General features: G+C 38.6%; 2 protein-coding genes and 1 non-coding gene across 3 annotated transcripts; 2 read left to right on the top strand and 1 right to left on the bottom strand.

Annotated features, from left to right (window-relative positions):
• The first annotated feature begins 416 nt into the window (after positions 1-416).
• LOC140241132 (uncharacterized) lies at positions 417-6,295 on the top strand. The gene is made up of 2 exons (XM_072320896.1): positions 417-1,738; positions 6,272-6,295. The coding sequence occupies exons 1-2, from the start codon at positions 428-430 to the stop codon at positions 6,293-6,295; spliced, it is 1,335 nt and encodes a 444-aa protein (XP_072176997.1). The 5' UTR covers positions 417-427.
• Positions 6,296-12,927: 6,632 nt separating this feature from the next.
• LOC140241131 (G-protein coupled receptor 54-like) lies at positions 12,928-16,279 on the bottom strand. The gene is made up of 3 exons (XM_072320895.1): positions 15,926-16,279; positions 14,188-14,323; positions 12,928-13,517 (listed from the first exon to the last, which is right to left on the bottom strand). The coding sequence occupies exons 1-3, from the start codon at positions 16,277-16,279 to the stop codon at positions 12,928-12,930; spliced, it is 1,080 nt and encodes a 359-aa protein (XP_072176996.1).
• Trnas-gga (transfer RNA serine (anticodon GGA)) lies at positions 14,595-14,667 on the top strand. Its single transcript has one exon. It is a non-coding gene; the product is annotated as a tRNA-Ser (tRNA).
• Positions 16,280-23,768: the final 7,489 nt, after the last annotated feature.

Here is a 23,768-nt window from a genome sequence, read left to right as displayed (position 1 = left end):
CATTTCTGAAGTTCGTGTGGGTGGACTTTCGCCGTATATTGAATCAGCCGTGCAATCAGCATTTCAGCAGTAACGACAAATATGTGATTGACTATTATATTCATCCAGCCAGGGGGAAAAGTTTTATAAATTCAAGACAGGATTTCACAGTGACAAATCCGTTTACTCAACTTTGTGCTCATAGCTTAAGGCGGCTTGCATTTGTGGTGTAACCCACCAGGAGTTAAAAGTACTTGGAACAAGTTCGTGAAACATGCAAAGTTATAAATCCATATAACGTTGTGCTCTTTGCGTGCTGTGTCTTTTGTTGCGTGCATCTTGCACATCCACGTTTAAATTACAAACAAAACAGCTTCTTCTTGAGGGTGCAAGCAACAGAGGCTAAAGCTTCCAGTCGTTGACAGACGTAGCGTTGACGTCACCATTGATGGCAATGTTGTCAACGACGGGTGATGATATGCTCCGCCACCGAGCCGCCATGGGCGGGAGAACCGGCCGACGCGAGTCCGAAACTCGACGCGATCTCGAGCGAATGCACTTGATGACGATCAGGAGAGAGAAGATGCGCCTCCAGCAGGAGTTGGAGAGGGTACGAGAGAAGGGACATCACGGGACCTCTAAGCGCCGGGTCAACAACGCCAGCATCAACGCTAAGATGCTGTCGAATCGTTTCGGATCGATTTCGGACTCGGGAGTCGAGGAACCGCGAGCGAAGATGAGGTTGGGTACCGCGAGCACGGATAGGAGGGGAAAGTCGCCGTACGGTTCGCGGCGGAACATTAGTACAGCTGGTCACAGGGAGAAGGACTCAGGTCTGCCGGCGATCGGGCTTGCGGGCCCCTTGAAAAACGAGCTGGACATGCGGAGATTGAAAGACGAGCAGAACGACCCCAACACGAAACTCCTGGAGCTCAAGAAGAACGAGGGACGACAGAAAAATTTGTTGTCATTGAAAGTAGACCAGTTCACCAGGTCATTGACACCTGTACCCCCTGCTCATTCACCAGCTCGATCTCCACTGCACTCACCAATAGTAAGACTTGAGAGTAAATCCATGGAAGTCGGTGACCTTGGTTCAGCGACCATAGACCAATGGGGTGATCTTAAGGAGGATGGCCTCGACACAAGAGGGACATTTCCGCCGCAAATCAGACGAAAAGGTAACCGTATGTCTCTCGCTGAGTTTGACGTGAGCGACGCCAAATTTGCCATCTCGAAGCGATTAATGTCAGAGGACGTCAACGCCAACTTCGATGCCGGAGTGACGCGAAACGATGAAGTCTTGCCCCAGGTCAACGTTAACGCGATGCCTTTGTCGTCACCTCATCGCCCTAGCATCATTCGTCGTCAGAGTCAAGTAGCCATTCTCGAGCGGAGCGAATCAAAGGTGAATAAGTATGCCGTACCTCGTGAGTCTTTGCCAACGGACCCCAACGCTGCCATCGTCAACGGAATCAACGCCCAGGGTGCGACGAAGAAGAGCGCGGAGTCCGAACTGAGTCTTGCAGTGTTAGGTCGTGACGCCAAGCGCGTAAAGGAGATTATCAAAAACCCCGAAATCGCCTTCGACCAAGAACGATACGCACCCGACGGCGCGCTGAGAACAATGCACATGCTTCCTGACGCCGACAGCGCCTACGCCCAGGCGCGGCAAGCTAGGTACCTGCGGTGGCGCGATCCAGTCGAAGTCGACCTCGACCAAGAGCTCAGCATACAGGAAATCTTCTCCAAAGGCAAAGTTGGCCGCTAGGACATTTAACTTGTATCCCGTGGGAACTTGCTGGAACCTGTACAAAGTCCACATGGTTTCATGATCGCGAGGGGAAACGGGTTAAATGTAACGATTGCTCTGCATTTATAAATCAACTCCACCTTTGTCCTACAAAGCAGAAGCCAATCCCTTGTTTCCAGGGAGGAGAGAGAGGAAATTAGTGTGATTATTATTTTTTTTTTACTAACTCATTCCCTCACAAAAGAACACAGGGAAATGTTCACAAATTTATCACTCCTTTTTTTTTTTTTTATTTGTGACGACAATATTGTTATGTAGATTCGTGTGTGATAAAACATTCTTCCAAAGTAAATTCAGTACTCAATATTTTGATTACGGTCTTAAAATTCGAATGCGTTTCGGGTCGAATGCATTGATTTACGTGAGCAAAACCACGAGAGAGTCTTACATGTTTGAATGTCCGTTTAAGTCAGGACCATTCACTTCATTTGTCAGTTCATTCTCAATTGTGCAATACAGTTTGGTTTTGCGTAAAGTTTTGTATTTTGCAGTCGATACATATCTGTCATCCACCTAACGGAGGCACTGTTAGCCGGCATATTATCACAAAATTTGACAATGTTTGCATTTGGATATTTTATAGCAAATTCATGCTAACACTATCTTGTAAAAAGTGTCAACAATGCTCGTAATAAGATATAACAGATTTTGTTGTTGTTGTTGTTGTTGTTGTTCATCAAATGTCCCCTTTTTTCAAACCAAAGTAATTATAAGATCGCAACTGCTTGTCTTTTTTTTTTTAAAAATATGTCAGAAAAAGGGACCAGAGGGAATCGAACCTGTCATCCACGGTTTGTTTGTTCATTTTTAGCCACACTACCACCAGGCTATCCCTGGTTGCCAGCAGAAACACGATGAAAAATATACCTAGACTTGGAAATTCCGACAATGTTATGTTAATAGTCCAAGGCGAAAAGCCTTGTTGAATGAAAGCAAGAGAATGTTGTTGTTGAAATGAAAGCAAGAGACCATTGATGCAAAGGGATGAAGATGACCTATGACAGATTAAAAGAAAATAATTGTCACCCTCTGTTCAAATGAATTTGTACGTTCTAATTGATTAGAAAAAAAAAAACAAACCTGTAATAAATCATCTTCAACCTTCTTCACTGATAATCTCTTACTTTCATCGAACACTGAAATTGACTTGATTATACTTGTTGCTTGACATGAACTAGTAGACGTGGGGTGAATTTATAACCATGATGAATGATTGGTTCCATTATAGCTCAAGAATTCTTTCAAACAAAAGAATTTTGAAATGCCTAAACACCACATAAGAACCACTGTTCTTTTCACTCATTTCTTGTCGATATTTCAATTTCTGTTGAATTCGGAATTCGCGATTCTGAATTTTGCCAATATTCGCAACAGCGATTCACCCGTTTCAGGCTGCTTACGATTCATCTATAATCTAGTCACTATGGTCATTTATGGTAATACTAGAACTTGTCTTCAATTTCTTTGCCTCACCCCCAAGCCTGCCATAGCTATGAGTAATACACAATAATATACAATCTCCGCTTAAAAAAAGAGGAATGATTAGTTTGCTGATATATGGCGAATAACTGGAAGTTTTTTTTTCTCCAAAATATCTGTGAATTGCAATATGCGTTTTAAGCATTTCCGGCCCCAGAAGAGGAATTGAAATCCCGTAGTTGATCAGTCGGAATAACCTAGTTTACTCTCCTTCAGTAAGAAGATTGCTTGTGCAACATCTGTTCAATTTCAAGGCTCGTTCTTTTTCGTCAATATCAGCATGGTATGAAGTTCTTAGAAATTAGATCTGTTATCATGGTGATGGCGAAATCAGGAATGATGTATTTCATGCGAAAAGTATGTTCCCGCAGTTTGAATTCGACTTGTATACATTGATGACGAAAATAATGTAGATGCAACATTATCATCTGGAAATATGGGAGAGCCGTGATTCTTCGATTCTTCGCAGTTTCGAAATAAATTTGAGTGTTTAACACTTTTTTCATATCAATTTTCATGAAAGTACGAAACGACGTAATGGTATCGTATTGTGTCATTAACAATTTGTGATAGCGATTGCAAAATCAGTTTTGCCTCCGCGGGTTCCGTTTGATTATAATTAATTTGCTACTTCGATTGAATGATTGATGACGCAAGAAATAATTATCTATCTCCTTTCTTTTTTCTTTTGCGAAAGTCAGTGAAAGTGGGAGTTGTGTCATCGTGTGCATGATTACCGTATACATAGTGAAGTTGAGTTGAGTTTTAGCTTCACTTTGTTTTGCTTTGTTTACCAGACGAAATACACATTAAATGAAACAGATAAGTCAAAGATACAGATGAAATGCAAAACGTTGGCTTTCGGCGTAAAATAACCAAGCAAAGCTTGTAAAATTCGGAAGTAAATTCTTCCTAATATGTCGCCCAATGACAGCTACAGTTGACAAAAACAAATACAAAAACAAACAAACAAATAAAAAAAAAGACCAGTGTTGGAACCCAATTAAGAGGTCATACTTCTATTTTCTGTAGATCCAACCTCCTCACAAAACAAAACAAACAAAACAAAAGAGCAGATTAAAACGAATCTCTGATGAAAAACCTGAATGGAGCACAGTGATTTTAATAAAGATAAAAATTATATAAACATCTAACAATCAAAGAAAGATACATATATAGAGAGGGAGTAGATGGCATCATGTATAGGATGTAAATATACACTCTTAAAACATCCGAGTCAGAACTGACCTGGAACTGGGTCCGTTGGGGTCACACCCCGTTCCGAGTCAGAAATGACAAGGAATAGGGTCAGATATGACCCCATTCAGAGTCATAAATTGGGTCAGGGTGACCCCATTCCGGGTCTTCATGACCAAATTCCAACTCATTTTTACCCGGAACGGGGTGTGACCCCAACGGAACAGTTCCGGGTCAGTTCTGACCCGGATATTTTTTTTTTTTTTTTTTTTTTAGAGTGTAGAAGAATATTACTAACGTATCGCCCACAGGGCTGTAGATTTCCGATGAGATGCTAGAAAGAGTAGACTCTGGGTTTAAATCCCGCTCAGATCTGTCCTTAGACAGGGTGACGATTCTTTGACGATTCTTCGTTTTCACGTGCAAATAGGTGTTTGGCAATGTCATGAAAGTCAGGACCCTCGGGAATATTAATAATAATAACACCCACAAAACTACTCTTGGCAGAACGATCGTGTAAGAACCAATACTTATGATTTTTTTTTCATTATCATAATAATCTATGTTATCATTATCATCATCTTGATTCTTGTTCTCATTCCAATTTATTGTTCTTATCAATGTCATTGTTATAATCGTTTCCCAAACACATAATATTTCGTTTGATGAATATAATATAGCAATTAGCTGTCTATTTGATATCAATTGTGAAAGTTTGAATTCAATTCACCGTCGCAATATCTCGATGAAAACTTAGAAAACTCTACAATTCTGTTGCTAGTATATCACATAATAATATGTGGTATCCTACAATCTGAAGAAAATAGAAAAAGAATTTCAATTTCCATTTTCTAGGATATTGTAAGGGCATAAGAACTAGCTCCGTTAGATTAATGTTTACCTTGGCGTATAAGGATCCCAAAGGTCAAGGAAATGTACAATCAAAAGGAAGATATGTTTCATCAGATCGTACCGTAAATCGTAGATATGCCTGCGATTTGTATTGCCATTGAAATTACAAACCCCTTTAACATGCGATAGTGCGAACAATCTCAACCCGTATTTTACATCATTATACAGGTATATGCACGAAGGCAGCAGATCACTATCTTATCATTGTAGGTAGTTGTCAAACAAGCAACACAAGAGAGAGAGAGAGAGAGAGAGAGAGAGAGAGAAATAGATACAATATCTTTGCATGCTGTCCATTGAAAAAAAATCAGAATAACAAAAGCAAGAGAATGCAGAAACAGAAACAATTGGGAGATAATGGTCCCCAAACCTATTTATTCTTGAACAGTCAATGCGATTCACAATAGGGGTTTTCACCCCACCCCCACCACCAATCAATGAGAAAACCGAGGCTTAATGACATCCTAAAAGGTAGTCGTAAAAAGGACATTCTTTACATTAATGATCGTTCGATATTTCCATGGCCGAAGTCGAGACTGATTCGATCTCCTGCAAAGACTTCAAAAAGAACTAAGCTATCGCTCAATCAAGACTTGGGCTATATCTATCAACAATCGGCCGTTCGTTCCCGTATCGATTCGGACCACGATACTCTTGGGACTGTTTTCGAGAGCGATCTAGTCCGTGATAATGTGTTTCTTTCTCCCTTTGCTTTATTCTCCTTACTTTCCAATAATAGCAGTTTGCAAACAATGAGACGTACACAAGCACAAAAATGTACGCTATCGAACACGCTCACACGTTACAATAACAATCATAAAGTATAGCGTAAATTATAGAGCGTATTTATAGTAAGTGGGCCATAATACAGTTATGTTTCAACACCACTAGAGCGAGGGGGTCATAACAGTGTAACAATCAATGTTACATTCGGTGTACTATAACCGGTAGAAGTGCAGATTCAAATTGGGTTTACGACGAGTCTGTGAGTGGTTTAATGTTATACAAACCTGGAAAATATAGGAGATATTGAAAAATAATGATCACTTTAATCCCATCGGTATAAAAGAGATTTACTTACTTGATTGTCTCTTTCAGAAGGTAATTATGGAGGGGGATACAAAGGTTTAAAGGGTGAAAGAAATCTCTACTAGTCCATCTACCACTGAAAGAGATTTCGTGATACCATCTTACCTTCATTGTCGAAATGAGGATGAGACACGTGAAACAGAATGTGTTTTGCATTCTTTTTTTCCCCTATGTATTTTTTTCATGCTTATCATCCCCCCCCCTTCAGTCAACCCTCAGAAACATGAATGTGTCAAGCGAAGTTTGTTTCGGTACTTGTAAATGTCTTGTAAATGTCATAATCGCGTGTATAAATGTTGCTGCAATGCTACCAATAGTCTCTTCGGTTGAATAGTATAGGGCAAGTCCAAGATAACACGCGCGTTACGTATGGGACATTTAGAGACTTTTATGACCTGAAAAATAGTGTTAATGGCCTTTGATCATATTGAACTTTGTCATGGTGATTGATATCTAGGAGAAGTATAATCATGTAAAAAATGGAGAAAAATGACCATCACAATTATATTCTAGAAGAGAAAATATGTGCCGTTACGTATGGGACCAGAAAAATTTTGTTTTTTTGAACATTTTTTTTCAACCTCAAAACTCTCTGAAAGTATTTCATTCTACAACTTGTAACTCACTGTGATGAAAGTCACAACATTCAAGATTATCACAGGTAAGTTTCATGTCATTAGGCAAAAAACTCTAATTACAGGTTCTAATTAAAGACAGACATGACGTGTCACGTATGGGACAGTTGCGTATGGGACAATTTGTCCCCCATTCATTTAGTGTGTGGAGAACCATGTTTATGGGTATTTTGCATAATTATTGAAGTAAAATCAGTTGAAACTCTCAAATACTGATCCAGATTGTCAAGGAAACAATATTCCCCAAATATTCACCATCATAGTCATATTCAATCATATTTTTATATTTTTATGACCAACCTGAGTATGCATGCCCTTTGTACCCCATTCGTTTAGTGTGTGGAGAACCATGTTCATGGGTATTTTGCAAAATAATTTTGCAAAATACCCATAAACAAATTTTTGCATGAGGTGGAATCAGTTGAAATTACTCAAATACTGATCCAGATTGTCAAGGGAACAATATCCCCCAAATATATACCATCATAATCATATTCAATCATATTCTATATTTTTTATGACCAACCTGAGTATGTACAGGTATGCCCTATTTCTATTAGGATAGTTACCACTAAAAAATTGAATAGTTTAAAGTGTTTACTTCCATTGATGAAGGGCAGTTTGCCATTTAGTTTCAATAAAAAATGACTTGACACAAGAAATATTAATTTTAATAGATAAGCAATACCTGCTGCGTGGAATTCCAGTAATCGAGTAGATGTATGATGTCTGTCTAGCAGTCAGGTCATTGATTTGAGTCACACCTCAGTATGTATACCCATGAATTTTGTTGTGGCTACTATTGAAAACTGAATAAGGACAATTTGTGTATCACTTGCAATTAAAAAAAAAAACAAACTTTTATTTATTTTTTTTTTATATCACAACCGTTTCAAATTGGATCTCCATCAAATTAACTTTGAATTCCTCTAGTCTTGGAATTGTATGCTCTTTAGTAATTCATATTATTGGTTTCCAGTCATATCATAAAATGTTGAAACTGAATCCCTATTTCTACAAAAACTATACCGTCCCTTTAATGCTGATTTTCATTGTGTATTTTGCCATCTTCCCCTCCCCCTTTCTGAAAATTGTTCAGTCAAGTACATGTATTGTTTCAAGTGTCTATAACTCAAAAAGTAGCTACAATGTTGGGATGCTTTCTTCAGGATGATTGACCATTTGTGTACTGAGAGACCTTCCCAGCTAGCTACATGCATTCACATGCAATATTATGAGGATGTCCCATACATAACGCATTTGTCCCATACGTAACATTATTTCAATGCCTAATAAAAAATAATTCTTTTGCTGTTTTTTCTTTTTTCTATGGTATTTAATTTCTCTAAACAATAAATTAGAACTTTCCAAAAGGGCATTCAAATAACCTTAGCAATTTCAGAAAAAAACTAAAAAAATGACCTCATTTTGTTACGTATGGGACATCTCATGATAGGACACGAGCTAATTTGCATAATCATTTGCATAATCCCTAAATTTTCATACAAAGTTAAACTATTTGATGAACTTCTTATGTCCACATATCAATCAAATATCATTTGCTTTCCTTTGAATAAATATGAATTTTTGTATGTCCCATACGTAACACTGTGTTTTACATTTATGCAAATGAAGCCCTTGAAATTTGCATAAATTTACATAATATCATTTTTTCCTCCATGGAAATCAAAACTTCAACTCATAGGCCCGAATTCACGAAGGTGGTACAAACAAAACCATGGTCTAAACCATGGACAAAAACCATGGAGCGCCAAGTGTCAAACAGAATATTTCGTTACGAAATTGGTCATTTCGTCAACAAAATGACTGTTTCGTTAACGAAATTATCATTTCGTGGACGAAATGTTCATTTAGTTACAAAATGTTGTCATTTCTTTACAAAATAATCATTTCATCGAAGAAATGACTGATTTCGTAGCGAAATATCGGCATGCGACACTTGGCATTCCATGGTTTTTGTCCATGGTTTAAACCATGGTTTCATTTGTACCACCTTCGTGAATTCGGGCCATAAGCTTCAAAATGATACCAAATATGTCAATATTGAGCAAAGATGAGATTTTGCCTTCTGAGGGGACCTTATCTTGGACTTGCCCTATAAGGGAAAAATCAATTTAAATGGACTGATCTGAAAAATGGTGGCCATTTTATGCCTTTAATCTACTGCATAAACAGAGGCTCCAACCCCAAGCACCTTCTGATCTGGAGATTCTCCCGTCCGAAACCCCTAGCAAACGGGAGACTCCAAGTTGATGTATGCGAACCGCGAAGTTCCTAGGGTTCTAGATGTTCTCTGGTGCTATCTAAGGCTTATTTTTTCAACATACGAAAGCAATAAGTAAGAAATCCTTTCCACCGGGAGACACAGAGCCAGGGCGGGAGAAATCAAATCTCAAGCGGGAGAACGGGAGATTTTGCAAGAATGGGCTTTCGGCGGGAGATCTCCCGTCGAAAACGGGAGAGTTAGAGTCTCTGCATAAAGGCCGAGACTAAACCAACATGGTCTACTGTCACCCTATCTCTCATGACCGTAAGAGGGCGCTGCTAGATTGGAAACATCAGAGTCCCTGAAAGGGCTCTAGGGCAGATATGTAACAAAAATTGGTCGAAATGCTCACATCCGGCGGAAAGTATGAAATTTTGCATATAGGGGTATTTTGGGGCGCTGATTTCAAATATTGCCGGATCCAAGAGATCTGACCACGGGGTCGGCCGCCATTTTGAATTCTAATATGGCTGCCATCACAAAACAAATTCAAAGATCCCTATCTTCAGTTCTGAATGACCTGTGGCACCAAAATTTGTTACACATGAGCGTTTTGACACATTGAATTTGATGACAGATTGATTCGGAGTGTCTGACAAACATCGAATGGCCGCCATTTTGAATTCCAATATGGCCGCCTCGACGAAATGTTCAAAATTCCTATTTCGATTTCTAAGTGGTGAGTGACCCTGAAACTAGGTGTAAACTAGTATTTTAACATACTGAGTTAAAATATTAACTGATGTGATGTGTCTGACAAACGCAATGCCTGCTATTTTGAATTCCAATGTGGCTACGAAGACAAACATCACGACTAACATTCACGGGCATGTCAAAAAGTGCAGCAAAAAGGAAGCATAATGCACCTTTCACTGACGTCACATTGTAAATACATCAGCGCGCACTCTATCAGTTACTAACAGTTACAATCAGGTAGCCTAATTTACAAACCCGAGATAGAGATTTTCAACACTCCAAAATGGCAAATATGCATAAAAATTCAAATTGGCTGCCGTGCAGCTTGTCAGACATATCAAATAAGTCTGTTATTGAAGTCATCATATCACCATGCTTTTATAATAACATATGTCAATTTCCAATGTCTGATGTCATTCAGAACTGAAGATAGGGATCTTTGACGGCGGCCATATTGGAATTCAAAATGGCGGCCGACCCCGTGGTCAGATCTCTTGGATCCGGCAATTTTTGAAATCAGTGCCTCAAAATACCCCTATATGCAAAATTTCATACTTTCCGCCGGATGTGAGCATCTTTTTCACATATCTGCCCCACTAGGAAACACCGAAGTCAATGCACCTTGCTCACAGTAGGATTCAATGTGGATTGTGGTACGTGTATTTGTTCCGTTTGTCAGTGCAAATTGAACGAAAATATAGGTTAAGAAACATCGGAAATATCGTAACGAGTGCCTGTCCTCACTTCCCCCCCCCCCCCCCCCTGCACACACACACACACACACACACACACACACACACCTGAACAAAAAACAAACAAACAAACAAACAAACAATAAAACGACACATTTAGGAACAATACTCTCTTGCATGTGATACAGAGCATTTTATTCATTCAAGATTTTCATTTAAAACGTGAATGTAGGGGTGACCCACATTATTATTGGTTACATTATTGGGCGAGTCTTAAAGGGATCGTATAGTTTTGGTTGAGACCTAAATTCAGATTTCTAACATTTTTTCGGTGAGATAATGAGAAATCTTTTATGAAATATGAAAGAGCATGTAATTCCATGAGAAATTCAACAATTAATTGATGAAAATTGGTTTTGAAATGGCTGAGATATCCAAAACAGAGCGGTTCTAATAAAATGTGGGATCCACCTGTTATTAAGATCGCTTTGTTTTACTTTGTTTTTGAATGTTTCAGTCATACCAAACCCGATTTTCATAAAAAAACTTTGAATTCCTCTTAAGATGGTATGTTCTGTACTATTTCATAAGTGTTTTCTTGGTATCTCGCAAAAAGTTAAAACCCCAATTCTCATCTCTACCAATTCTGTACCATCCCTTTAAACTGGCAGTGACATATAAGGAAAGATTATTACAGCAAAAGCATTGTGTTCTGATTGAATGCTAGACCAGCCCGCTTCTTTTCTTTTTATGTTTTTGTTTTTGTTTTTATTTTGTTTTTGGGGTGTGAGGGTGACGTAATACTATAGAGTGTGTGTTTGTGTTCTATGGTATGTGTATGAGTGTGTGTTTACATCTGCCATCGTACTGTCGTGATACTGACACACTATGGCCCGAATTCACGAAGGTGGTACAGTCGAAACCATGGTTTAAACCATGGACAAAGACCATAGTTTTCTTTGTTTTTGTTTTTTTATGGGGCGCCAAGTGTCGTATGGCCCATTTCGTTACGAAATCAGCCAATTCGTCGACGAAATGACCATTTCGTGTCGAAATAGGCTGTGCGACACTTGACGCCCCATAAAAACTACGGTCTTTGTCCATGGTTTAAACCATGGTTTCAATAAGTACCACCTTCGTGAATTCGGGCCTGTGATTCCAAATGCTACATCAAGGCATTTGCTAATCTGCCTATTATCTTTCTCCGTGTTTGAGGATTTTGCATGATCAGGTTTCCTTAGCGAGTAAAAACAGAATTTACAATGTAGATATATGTCTGCTACAAAACATACCATGTTATATATTATTATATATGCACATGTTATTAGACCATATTAGACCATTAGAAAGGTTCTGTTTATATTCGATTACTAAAGTGTAAGAGGCAAGTTTACATTGTATGGACATCATAATGGATGACAGAGTGGATATGTATTGAAATAAGCCTTTCTAGACGGAACGCACAAGATATGCCTGCGATGTCTTTCAGCAATGAAAGTATAAGGTCCTTTATAGGGATGTATGTAGTTTTTGTCGAAATGGGGCTCCAAGTTTCCATTTTTATTGTAACTTAATGAAAAAGATGTTATGAAATATAAAATAGCATATTATTCTCAGAGGAATTCAAAGTTTGCTTTATGAAAATTGGGTTTAAATAATTGAAATTCCCAATTAGAGCGATCCTACAGTAAATGTTTGATCCGCCTTCTGTTAGGATTATATTGTTTTATTTTGTTTTTGGATATCTCGGTCATTTCAATTTTGAATTTCTCTTAGAATTTCACGCTCTTTGATATTTCATACGTGGTTGTTTATTATCTCGTAAAAAAAGTTAGTTGCTGAATCCCGATCCCAACCAAAACTATACCATCCCTGAGTCATGGTTGGAGACGATCGCAATCATAATATCCCCGTCTCCTGACATGATAAGGGATATGTGTCGGAGGAGAGTAGATCATTTTCTCATGTCGTAACTAGTTCACAAACATGCGTCCCATTGCATAAACAATCATGAACGTATAGAAGATAGTCAGACAAGATCGTCACCTTGTGATGCTTTTAATTTACAGCAGTCTTTTCCTACGCCCTGGACGGAATTTAGCGACAAAACAATTATTAGGACACCGAACCATTGCCTACAGGAACACATCATTTGCCTGGTTCGATGTATTTCAAAACATCAATGCTCGAGAGTTCTATTGATCTCGTGTCTGGCTCTGGTGACGTCACCAACGACACTCGACGGTATGCCAGAATAGCCCGGATCTTCGTGCAAAGAGACGGAAAACGGCAGATCTGCAGGTAGGCCTTCAGCTTGTTGGCATAAGCCGCGTTGGTGGCGCCGTAGATGAAAGGGTTGAGGGCGCTGTTCACGAAGAGCAACATGTTCGAGGTCAGGTCAAGGAGTAGGCCCTGGCACGAAGACACCTCGCCCACGGCTTCCAGGTACATTTCGATGGCGTGGTGGACGCCGGCACAGAAGGCGAAGACGAGGACGGTGGTGATGACCATTCGTAGGAGCCCCATTCTTTGGTTTTGCTGGCCGCGATGATGAACTGATCCACTGATGGTCGCTAACTTGAGTGGCGATCGCCATATCGTGCAAACGATGACCGTATCACAGCCTGCGATGACAAGGAGGGGGAGGAGGTACTCGGTAAACACGATGACGGCATAAAGGATTACCGGCTTAAAATATCCCTCGAAGCTGAAGATGACACTGGCGAAAGCAATTGAACCTGTGAATATTTCAAAGGCAAAAAGAGGAACATAAATACATATGTTTTAGAAAGACGCGTAACTTTTAGTCAGGCTAGTGCAAATGTTTACTTGAAAACTTCTGATCTCTCAGAGCGCTCTGGCCAAAATTATATGCTGCACTGGCAGAAACCCATTTACGCCAGGCAATGCCAGTGTTTGTCTGTTAGTTTATTAGTTTTTTTTATTTCTATCCGAGAAGATGAATAGATAACCCATCAGCTGCACTTGCTGGTCTTCCATGGGGTCCAGTTGGATATGAGGAAGGACCACTTTATCGGCTTAAGTGCAACCTGCTCTTGCGATTAATGAATGGAACAGAATGATATCATGTTATGAGTGTGACTCTCTCATCTCACAGGGAATCTCCATTTTATGTCCTGTCCGAGGGACAGAGTGTTTAGCCCCTTACTAGAGGGGATACTCAGATATACTCGGGAATCGAGCCCGGGTCCTTTGGATCTGGAAGCAGAGGTGCTACCGACTGAGCCAAATCTGAGAAGTGAGGTAAATATCATGCTTTAGAAAAGTAGGCACCTGAGGATGGGGGGGGGGGGGGGGGGGAGGGGGATGGTCGGTGGACCTTGGATCTTGTATTGATAACCTTGTCCATTTTTACTACAGTGAACGCAATGTTAGACTGCGTATTACCTGCCCATATTGTGACGCTTGTAATGATGGCGTTTCGTTTTCTCCGATAGCTCCTCGACGTCAGCGGATGAACGATTGCCAAGTATCGATCGATAGTTAAAGCCACCAACATTCCACATGTCACACCCTTTGAAACCTGTTCCAAGACAAAAGAAGGGGAGGCATCGATGTTTGATCGGGAAACGGGATGGCAATGCAATGATATCGATGACAAAAACTGATACTTCTTCGGAATACATTATTTAGCTACGGAATATTTTTCAAATTCATGAAATTCTTCCGTCGAGATGTTTTCATTGCAACTGATTGACAAATTGCCCTACATCGACGTAAATAAGCACTGAATTGATTAGTGTTTTACACAGTATTATGCAATACCCGCTGCCAAACACTTGCTGTCGGGCGAAAGCTCGATGGTCTAGTGGAGATGACACCTGTCCGGAGATCAGGAGGTCGTAGGTTCGAATCCTGCTCGAGTATGTACGCCCATTATTTTTTCTTTTTTTATCAAGGCTACTACTAAAAACACTGATCAATTCAGCGCTTATTTACGTCAATGTAGGGCAATTTGTCGATCAGTTGCAAAGGAAATAATCATTTTGTTACTGCTTTTGATTATTGCTGTAATAGTACATTGTGAAAAACTAATGAAGAGTATGCAAAACTGGGGCTCCAAAACTTTTGACAAAAACGTTATCTCAGTCGCAGTCACATATTCCATTGTTCCGTTGAATTTGAATTTGACTTCGTGACAAGTGTTATTACAGATCTCGCACTAAGTCAGTGCAAAGGAGGAGGGGGTTCATGTATTTATCATAACGAAATCCGCAAGTTCCGAAACTTTGTGTGCGTGTGTGGCAATTTGATCGCAACCAACTTTGATAGAGATCACTATGCTAAAAGCTGGGTTCAGAAGGTTTCTTATGAATTGGATATCCAGGGTGCAGATATTTGCCATTGCAGCTAAGTATACGTGGAGGGGAAACCTCCAATAAGCTTTCATAATTCTTGGGGGGGGGGCATGCCTTTGACAGAGGAAAGATTATATTACGAAAAAAAAAACACAAACGAAAATTGGATCTTATATTCAGTAATTAACAGACTGCATGTTTGTGTGCTTGTGAGGGAGGGGGAGGTGAATAAAACTGTTTAAAAAGTAAGAAAACCGATGATAATCGATGAAAATTCATATTGCAGATGTACTACCAGTTTGAAGTATCAGATATAAACTGTTTTTCCTTCTATGTTATATATTCCCACTACATCAGTCAGTATCAAGTGCTACCTATAGATCGATCACGCTTACAGACAACAGGCAAAATCATCGATTCTCTTATAGCATTTTCCCTTTGCGTCTGATTCAGATAAGATGATCATAGAGAGTTTTCACAAATGAATGTAACAGAAGTGACGAAGACCATGTTATCACAGAGACATCCATCTAAATGGCAAGTGTTGAAAGTATTGAAAGAATTATTGAAGAAAATTGATATCTAATATCAGAAAGGTACAGTTATGGAAAGGACAACAAATGGGTATGATATTAATCATGCTTTCATTCTTATTAACAATATATGATTGTTATTACTATCTTTATTTCGATACTGATTTACTGATATAGCAGCCATACTCGACAAGAATAGCGATGATTGTAATCAGAACCTACCAAATGCAGATATCTAAACGCTCGAAACACTTTCCATGGAAATGGAAATTGATCGAGGCATAGGGCAGGTACGATCACGGATGCAATGTGCAGCGATCCGCAGGTCGACAGGAATACGACGTCAGCGAAGGCCAGACTTGCCACGTAGCAACTCGAGATCGTCCGCTGTTTCCTCAACGCCGAGACGATGACCAGTATGAGAATGTTACCGACAAAGCCGGTGACGATGACGATGGTCAAGAAGGCGGAAAGGATGACGAAAAAGATATGACTTGCGGATCGACCACGATCATCGCCATCACGAGCGTCTGTCAAAGCCGATTCATCGACCTCCCACGACCAACTTTCATCGTGGTGTGCCGAACTATTCCGATTGTGCACAAAACAGGCCACCAGTTCAAAAGCGACTTTCTCTTCTTTGCTCATGTTCAACAATGTTTCTAAATTCACAGTAATGATTGAAAATGAGAGAGCACAAAAGAGTATCACACATTGAGCCGTGTTTTCTCCCTTCTGTCAAAAGAGACTTCCGTGGTGAGTTAAAGTCAATTGTCATCTGTCCCGGATATGGTGGAGAGGACAGCTTTTAAACCATCATCAATATTATGATCAATCACAGAGAAGAACATGAAGAACGCTGAAGCTAAATATGTCCTACTGGTAATCAATCGTGAACTGTTTCTTCCGAAGGCATTTGACGGGTACATTTTGCGGGTACTTTTGTGCCATCTCGTTTAGACGAGCAACTTGATATGACATCAATCCTTGCTTATACTTTTGTGGGTTCCCCGAATGCAGAAAGGAAATTATTCCATCTCTTTGTTGACAAGACTTCCAACGAAGATTTTAGTACCTGGCAAGGAAATATCTTCACGATGTTTGTAGTGCATTACAAGACAATTATGCAAATCATCTATATTTTCCCATTGATATCTCAATAATGATCCCCGACACCCCAGGCACCTGAACCTGGACATTTGTCTATCGGATTAACAGTAAGGATCGATAGCTCAATGTCCATGGTCTATATATGAATCGTCGCCATTAACACAACGTGGCAAGCCCACATGAAGTTTCAACTTGAAGCGAAAGAAATTTAAATACGCAAATAAATGAATGAAAGAGGAGATGAATAAGTACATTTGACTGACTAAATAATGTATATATATATATATATATATATATATATATATATATATATATAATAGTGAATAAACAGATTCAATCCAATCCATTTCAATTCAATTCATTTATTTTCATTCTTCTTTTTTTTCCAACAGAACACAACACATAAATTAGGAATTATATCACAAACGTATACATTCAACTTTGCAAAGGATATCAAATGATGCAAATAAAGTTATATGTATATATATTTATACATGCATGCATACTTGCAAAAGTAATACACTGTTATGTTTCACTTGAAAAAAAAATTGAGAGGTCCACTAAAAAGCAAGCTTGTAGATTGTGAACCACTCAAGGAAACTCTAATTAAATACTTATTTGCATATACTTAACACAAATATAATTTAAGACAAGACGGAACAAAACAGGAGACACGCAGCAACGTGACACGACTAGACAGAATGGATGGAAAAATGGAAGGAAAGAAGGATAAAAGAGAATGCGTACACGCTGATCAAGGAAAGGAAAGAGGGAATTGAAGAGGTGCTTCAAACAGCTGGTGGCTGCACACAGCCGTGCAAAGATTATGATGGCTTTTTCATTATAATGAATTCAGAGATTAAAGATTAATTATACATTGGTTGGATGATGAACCCTATGGTTTATGAGACTTAGCTAATGAAAACGAAACATCAGAGAGGGTTTAACAGAAAGGATTTCAACTTCCTCTTAAAAGAATACGAAGATGGATAATTTCTATTTCGCAGCTTAATGAATTCCAGAATCTAGGGCCTGTGTATATAAATGTATTCTGAGCAAATAAAGTTCTCAGGAGGGGTAAATGAAACTCATTAGATTACATAGTGAGATAATTATGAAAAAACTGGTTCCGTGTAAACATTTAATTGTATATACAGAGAAGTGCATTTGCGTTGAAATTAAACATAAACTGACCAAGTTGAAAATATACAAATCTTTAATTTTTAAAATCTTATATTTAGTAAATAATGGATCTGTATGGGAACGTGGCGGGACGCCACAAATAACACGAAGTGCCGTTTTCTGTAATAACAGTAGTCTAACTAATAAAGATTGATGGGCGCTGCCCCATGCTAAAAGATTAAGATTAAATGGCTAGACAATAAACTGTCTCTCCACAGTCAATCTTTGAACATAACGTTTTACATAAATATGAACAGGTGCCGCAAAATAAATGAATGTAGAACAATTATAAGAATACAACCAGAAAAAAATCAAGTGAACGCCAATTCCTCTCCCTATTATGACTTGGAAGATTTTTTCTATTACATTTTTTTTCTTAAATTTCAAAGTGCAGATCAATTCAATTCAATTCAATTCAGTTAAAATCTTGTTTTCAATACCACAGATTCCTTCAGGCATAACATTTACAACAAATCAATACAAAATATTTAAACATACATTCAATTATGCAAGAAAAGAATAAAAATAAGCCAGTCCCTTATTTCTAATTTTTTAAATCTTTTTGCTGAAACTATTTGTTCGATTTTTTTTTTGTATATTAAAAAAGAGAAGCCCGTCTAAAAGACAACCATTTAGAGATGTGGTGCAACCCATATTCTAAAGGGATAGTATAGTTTTGGTTGAGACCTAATTTCAGATTTCTAACATTTTTGGATGAGATAATGAGAAACCAACCTCTTATGAAATATGAAAGAGCTTGTAATTCTATGAGGAATTCAACGTTTATTTGATGTATCAACGCCTCTGGATTTTTCACGAATCATTGATGTGATGCTCAGAGCCCTATGATATAAACACTGTATATACATTTTTTTCCCTCTCTCTCTCTCTCTCTCGAAATAATGATATTCATATTACACTGTATATAGTATGTATATATTTTTTCTCTTGAAACAATCATACAGCTATAGTAATGTTCCCTATTCTGTAATTTACATCGTTGTGTGTGCATTTCATGTAAATACTGTATATCATTTTGGGTTAACCTCTGATATTAGTAAGTGTGTGCGTGGTTGGAGATGTACAATGTGTGTAAGTGTATGTGCACATGGGTGAGTTAATGTGCGGTACACGCGCGCGTGTATTGTATAGTAATTTGAGTTTGCTTCACTAAAGAATTTGAGGTATTCATAAATATCATATGAGCTCCCTCGTGGAGACCTAATTAGCTCCTTTGTTGAGACAATATGAGCTCCCCCGTGGAGACTTAATGAGCTCCTTTGTGGAGACAATATGAGCTCCCTCGTGGTGACTTGGTACATACATATATATTTAATAATCTTGTTTGTATTTTTCTAAGATCTATAATGTCTGTTTTATGTTAAGTGATGTCTGGGGCAAATTATTTGTGTAGGGCCCCATTTTTCTCTCTCTTCTTTCTTTCTATAAAACAACAACAACAACATTTGATGAAAATTGGTTTTGAAATGGCCGAGATATCCATATATCTAATGAAGTGTGGGACTAACACTTTATTACGATCGCTTTGTTTTACTTTTTTTTTTATAGATGTTTCAGTCGTTCCAAACCCTATTTTCATCAAATAAACTTTGAATTCCTCTTAAAATGGTATGCTCTGTACTATATCATAAGTGTTTTCTTGGTATCTCGCAAAAAGTTAAAAGCCCAATTCTCATCTCCGCCAATACTATGTACCATCCCTTTAACTTACAATAGAAAAAGTAAAGAAACGGAAGCACACAGAAACACACGCTCGGGGAAACAAAGACTTCGACAAAAGAAACAGCAAGAGACATTGGGAATTAATAGACAGAGATAGAAGGAAGGGCTATACAAACACTGGGGAGAAAGTAGGGTCCCGCAACACATGCAAAGAAATTAAAAGATAATATTATATCTACTGGTATCTGGACAGGCACAGTTTATTGCTTCAAAAACTAAATCATAACATAAGTTGAGTTAAAATAAAAACAACATAATTCAAACAACATTTCAGAACAAAATTAAGGTTTCTGTATTCTTTTTATAGCAGGATTAAATGTTGTTTTTACTTTTTTAATGTTTTATCTTTTTTCTAAGATGATCGCTGAATTGATTCCAAAAACCTGAACCCGCATAATATACTATGAACAAAATAACTATGCGAGAATAGTGCGAAGTTAACGCGAGAATAGTGCGAAGTTAAGACAAGTGAGGTTCGTTAGATCGTCCAATATGGTCTCCATGCACGAACACTGGTATTTCTACGAAATACTCATCCAAGCACTTTCAGCAACTCACCGTTTTCGAAATTGCCCTGATTCATAAACGAAAAACCTTTCTTTTTCATTAAGAAATATATTTTCATGTCTTTCCAAAATATACGTTATTCAGGCTGTACATTAAAATTTTTACAAATCACATTCGCTAAAAGTACGAGTCATAGTGTAACACATTTTATGTGACTACATAATGAAAGACACAACTCATACTCTGCCAGAATGTCAAAAAGTAAATTATAGTGACGGGAAAGAGTGATCTGCAGACACTTGACACAGAAGCAGATCTTTTAAGATGTGGATCACTCATAAACAATAACAAATTCATCCAAAATTTACCTATGTACAGCAGCTAGATTATTTGATAACTGAATGATGCAAGTACATGACCCCGTTTACAGTGGAGGGCCGCGGCCGAGCCCGGCCTCAATTGTGGTACTCGATCCCGCAATTTTGTCCGTTTACAGTGCCGGGCTACCGAGTTCTGTGGGCTCGGCCCGGGCTTTTAATTCAAACCTGTCAATATTTTGTCGTAGTGGCGCTCAGCTTGTAAACAAACACTATTATTGGGAGGGCGCCACCGGTCGCAATGTTTTTTTTTCCCAGGATGGGAAAGTCACTAGTGTGTGTAAAGTCTACGGCAGTCTACTGACAAAAAACGTCTGAAACCTAAGACTATAGGGAGACAAATTCTGTTTGCATATTTCAAAAATCCAATGACCATCAATCTCGGCAGCTCCTCGCTGTGGCACGATGTGTTAGTGCTCTGATCGTGGAGCTTCCAGTGTGTAAATGATGGATGGTGGCTCTAACCGTAAGCTGGGTTTTGCTCAACATCTTGTTTCCATTTTTGCTCTTAATTTCTAAAGTATATTGAGTTTGTAACGGTTTATTCCGTCAGGCTTATAGAGAGTAATAAAGTCAAAGACTTGATAGTTATTCTCTATCCAAGTCACCAAGACAAATAAATGCCTTTCCCATCATGGGAAAAAAAAAAATATCGCCCTCCGGTCGCAATGTGGTATAGTCTGGTTTCCAGATCCTTTGCCAACTGGACTCCGTGGCGACGAAGTCGCCGCCTTTGCCGAAGACAAAGACCTCTGCAGGACAAAATCACCTTAAACAATACTAGTTTTCGACGTTGACGGCGTTAATATCCTGAGTAGCGAAATAGTACGGGCAGAGGGTCTGGAAGGCAGACTAAATTTGGTACCGCATTTGGCCCAGTTTGCGTTTACAGTACAGTGAGAAAAGGCCGAGACTACCACCAGAGCTTGGCCAAATGCGAGGCCGATTTGGGTACCGCATTTGGCCTTTTGCGCGTTTACAGTGAAATGAAGGCCAGGCTCGGCCGCGGCGGAGCCCGGCCTTTTCACTCACTGTAAACGGGGTCCATGTGTATTTAAAAGCATATTGTGAACTTTGATAGATAACATGAACTTGTAGTGACATTGGATAATTCATTAATGATACCATTTCTAGTAACCAGATGAAAATGAAAATTTAATAAATGCATAACTCATGGGCAAGAGGATATTGCAAAATGAATAAAACACACCAACAATAATCTCTTTTCTCAATAAATGAATACTGGGTTGAAAGAAGAAACAAAGAACAGTCATTTATTCACTGAGCCCTAATATTTTCAGGCGTGTTTAGAGTGGAGGGAAGGGAGCGGGTTTCAGGTTCAGCAAAGGGAAGAACGGTCCCTGGAAACCCTATCAAAACCTGTACTTAACTGTTGCGTTACTGCAAAGCTTAGCACAGGCCCACCAAGCAGAGGCTTTCAAGATAATTATGCTACCGTAACATCAACTTATTTCATCCAATTATACCGCTAGTACACAACTATCTTGCTTTTATTTGTCAACCACCCCATTGTTCGAAGAACTGTCATGATTTTGATTGGATAATATGAAGGGTTTGTTTGCAAAAACCGATAAGTCCATATTTGTCAAATGGAGATATTTGCGATTAAAGGTCAAGAAAAATATAGAGAATAATAAGAAATTTTGTGCTTCTTTTGACCATAACTTCAAAAATGTACCTTTATATGTAATGACCAATATATCATTTAAAAGGTATTATTTTGTACTTTATCACAGAGACCGTACTTCAAAATCTTCAAAAATGGACTTATCGGTTTTTGCAAACAAACTCTTCATATTTTCGACGTACACGCCAACCTAACGGGGGCTTGAATTCAAGGGTATGCGTGCAGTTTGGCTGTTCGCACACTGTTGCTGGTATGTAGTGAAATCAATATGCATGACTTTTCCGTGAAAAGAGATGCTGCGGTATTCCCAAAATGCAGTCCCACAGGTTGATGATGCCATAGATCCGGTCTGGGACAATCGGCAGTGGTCTCTCCCAGAAACCGATGGAAATGTCCGTCTTTCTTCGTCCACTTTGGAAGTCCAGACTGCATAACGCTTCCATTGCCCAATGCCTTCTCTTCGGGGGACTTCACCATTCTGATGTTACCGCATACCTATGAGAATTATCATGCAATCCTAAAAAAAAGAGCATACAATTATTAAGAGGAGAAATAAGTATGACTTATAATATCAAGAGCATAAATGCAAAAAAGTCACGAATAATTCAAGTAAAGGAAATAAATCATTGTCATAACTGTCAGAATTGTTATAATTTGGAATTTCAAGCCCAGTGAATTCAAACAGAACTTATGTCTTAATCTCAATACAATCACAAACAATGGTTAGATATTATTTGATTGCCTTACACACGTCCACATTACAATGGTGCTACACAAGCATGCATATTATATATCTATATATCTATATGTCTATATATATATATATATATATATATATATATATATATATATAATGATCATAATAATAATAATGGTAATAATAATGTCGTATTTACTCAGGATAGCCTCTTCAGTGTTGCCACTGCTCTAGCGTTCCCCCTAGCGTTTCCAAGTACCCTTTTATACACCTGGGTCGAGAGGGACACAGTGGTTAAAAACGTCTTGTCCAAGGACGTAAAACACTGATGGGCGGGATTCGAACTCCGGTCCTTCGATCGGGAGTCGGGAGTCTTTTCCACTATGCCACAGCACCCCCACAGCGCCACCATGTATCCACATTAATATGTTTTCAGTCCGAGAGTTCTTTACTTGCAATGGCTTACGTGATCCAAACTAACCGAATTTGTATTTCAATTTCAATTTCAACTTTATTTTCACCTCCATCAAAATGAACAAAGAAATTTATTTACATTGCATATACACGGGATATTTGTGATATAGAACAAAATTTGAAAAGGTACATAAGAAAATTATGAAAATGAAAAGTAGATGTGATTACATCTTTGTTAAATACATAAAGCGTATAATACAAGTCAACTAAGGATGAGGATGGAAGTGGAGGGTCCCACTAAGAAGCAAAGCTTGTACGATATGGGACCCTCAGAAAAATACACAAAACATCAATATAAAACACAATAAACGAACCGATGTCAACTGACATCAAAATGATTGGGAAGAGGAAAAAGAGAGAAAAGGAAAGGAAAACAAAAGAGGAAAAAAAGAGGAAAAA

This window comes from Diadema setosum, chromosome 17 (genome assembly GCF_964275005.1).
Source record: "Diadema setosum chromosome 17, eeDiaSeto1, whole genome shotgun sequence".
Classification (NCBI taxonomy): Eukaryota; Metazoa; Echinodermata; class Echinoidea; order Diadematoida; family Diadematidae; genus Diadema; species Diadema setosum.
The sequence above is the reverse complement of the archived record's forward strand: the minus strand, read 5'-3'. Positions and strand labels throughout refer to the sequence as shown.

Coding starts and splice junctions, on each gene's coding strand:
- LOC140241132 (XM_072320896.1), top strand. CDS start 428: ATGGCAATGTTGTCAACGACGGGTGATGATATGCTCCGCCACCGAGCC. Junction 1,739..6,271: donor AAATCTTCTCCAAAGGCAAA/GTTGGCCGCTAG, acceptor CAACACCACTAG/AGCGAGGGGGTCATAACAGT.
- LOC140241131 (XM_072320895.1), bottom strand. CDS start 16,279: ATGAGCAAAGAAGAGAAAGTCGCTTTTGAACTGGTGGCCTGTTTTGTG. Junction 14,324..15,925: donor TGCACATTGCATCCGTGATC/GTACCTGCCCTA, acceptor GTCTTGGAACAG/GTTTCAAAGGGTGTGACATG. Junction 13,518..14,187: donor AAGCGTCACAATATGGGCAG/GTAATACGCAGT, acceptor AAATATTCACAG/GTTCAATTGCTTTCGCCAGT.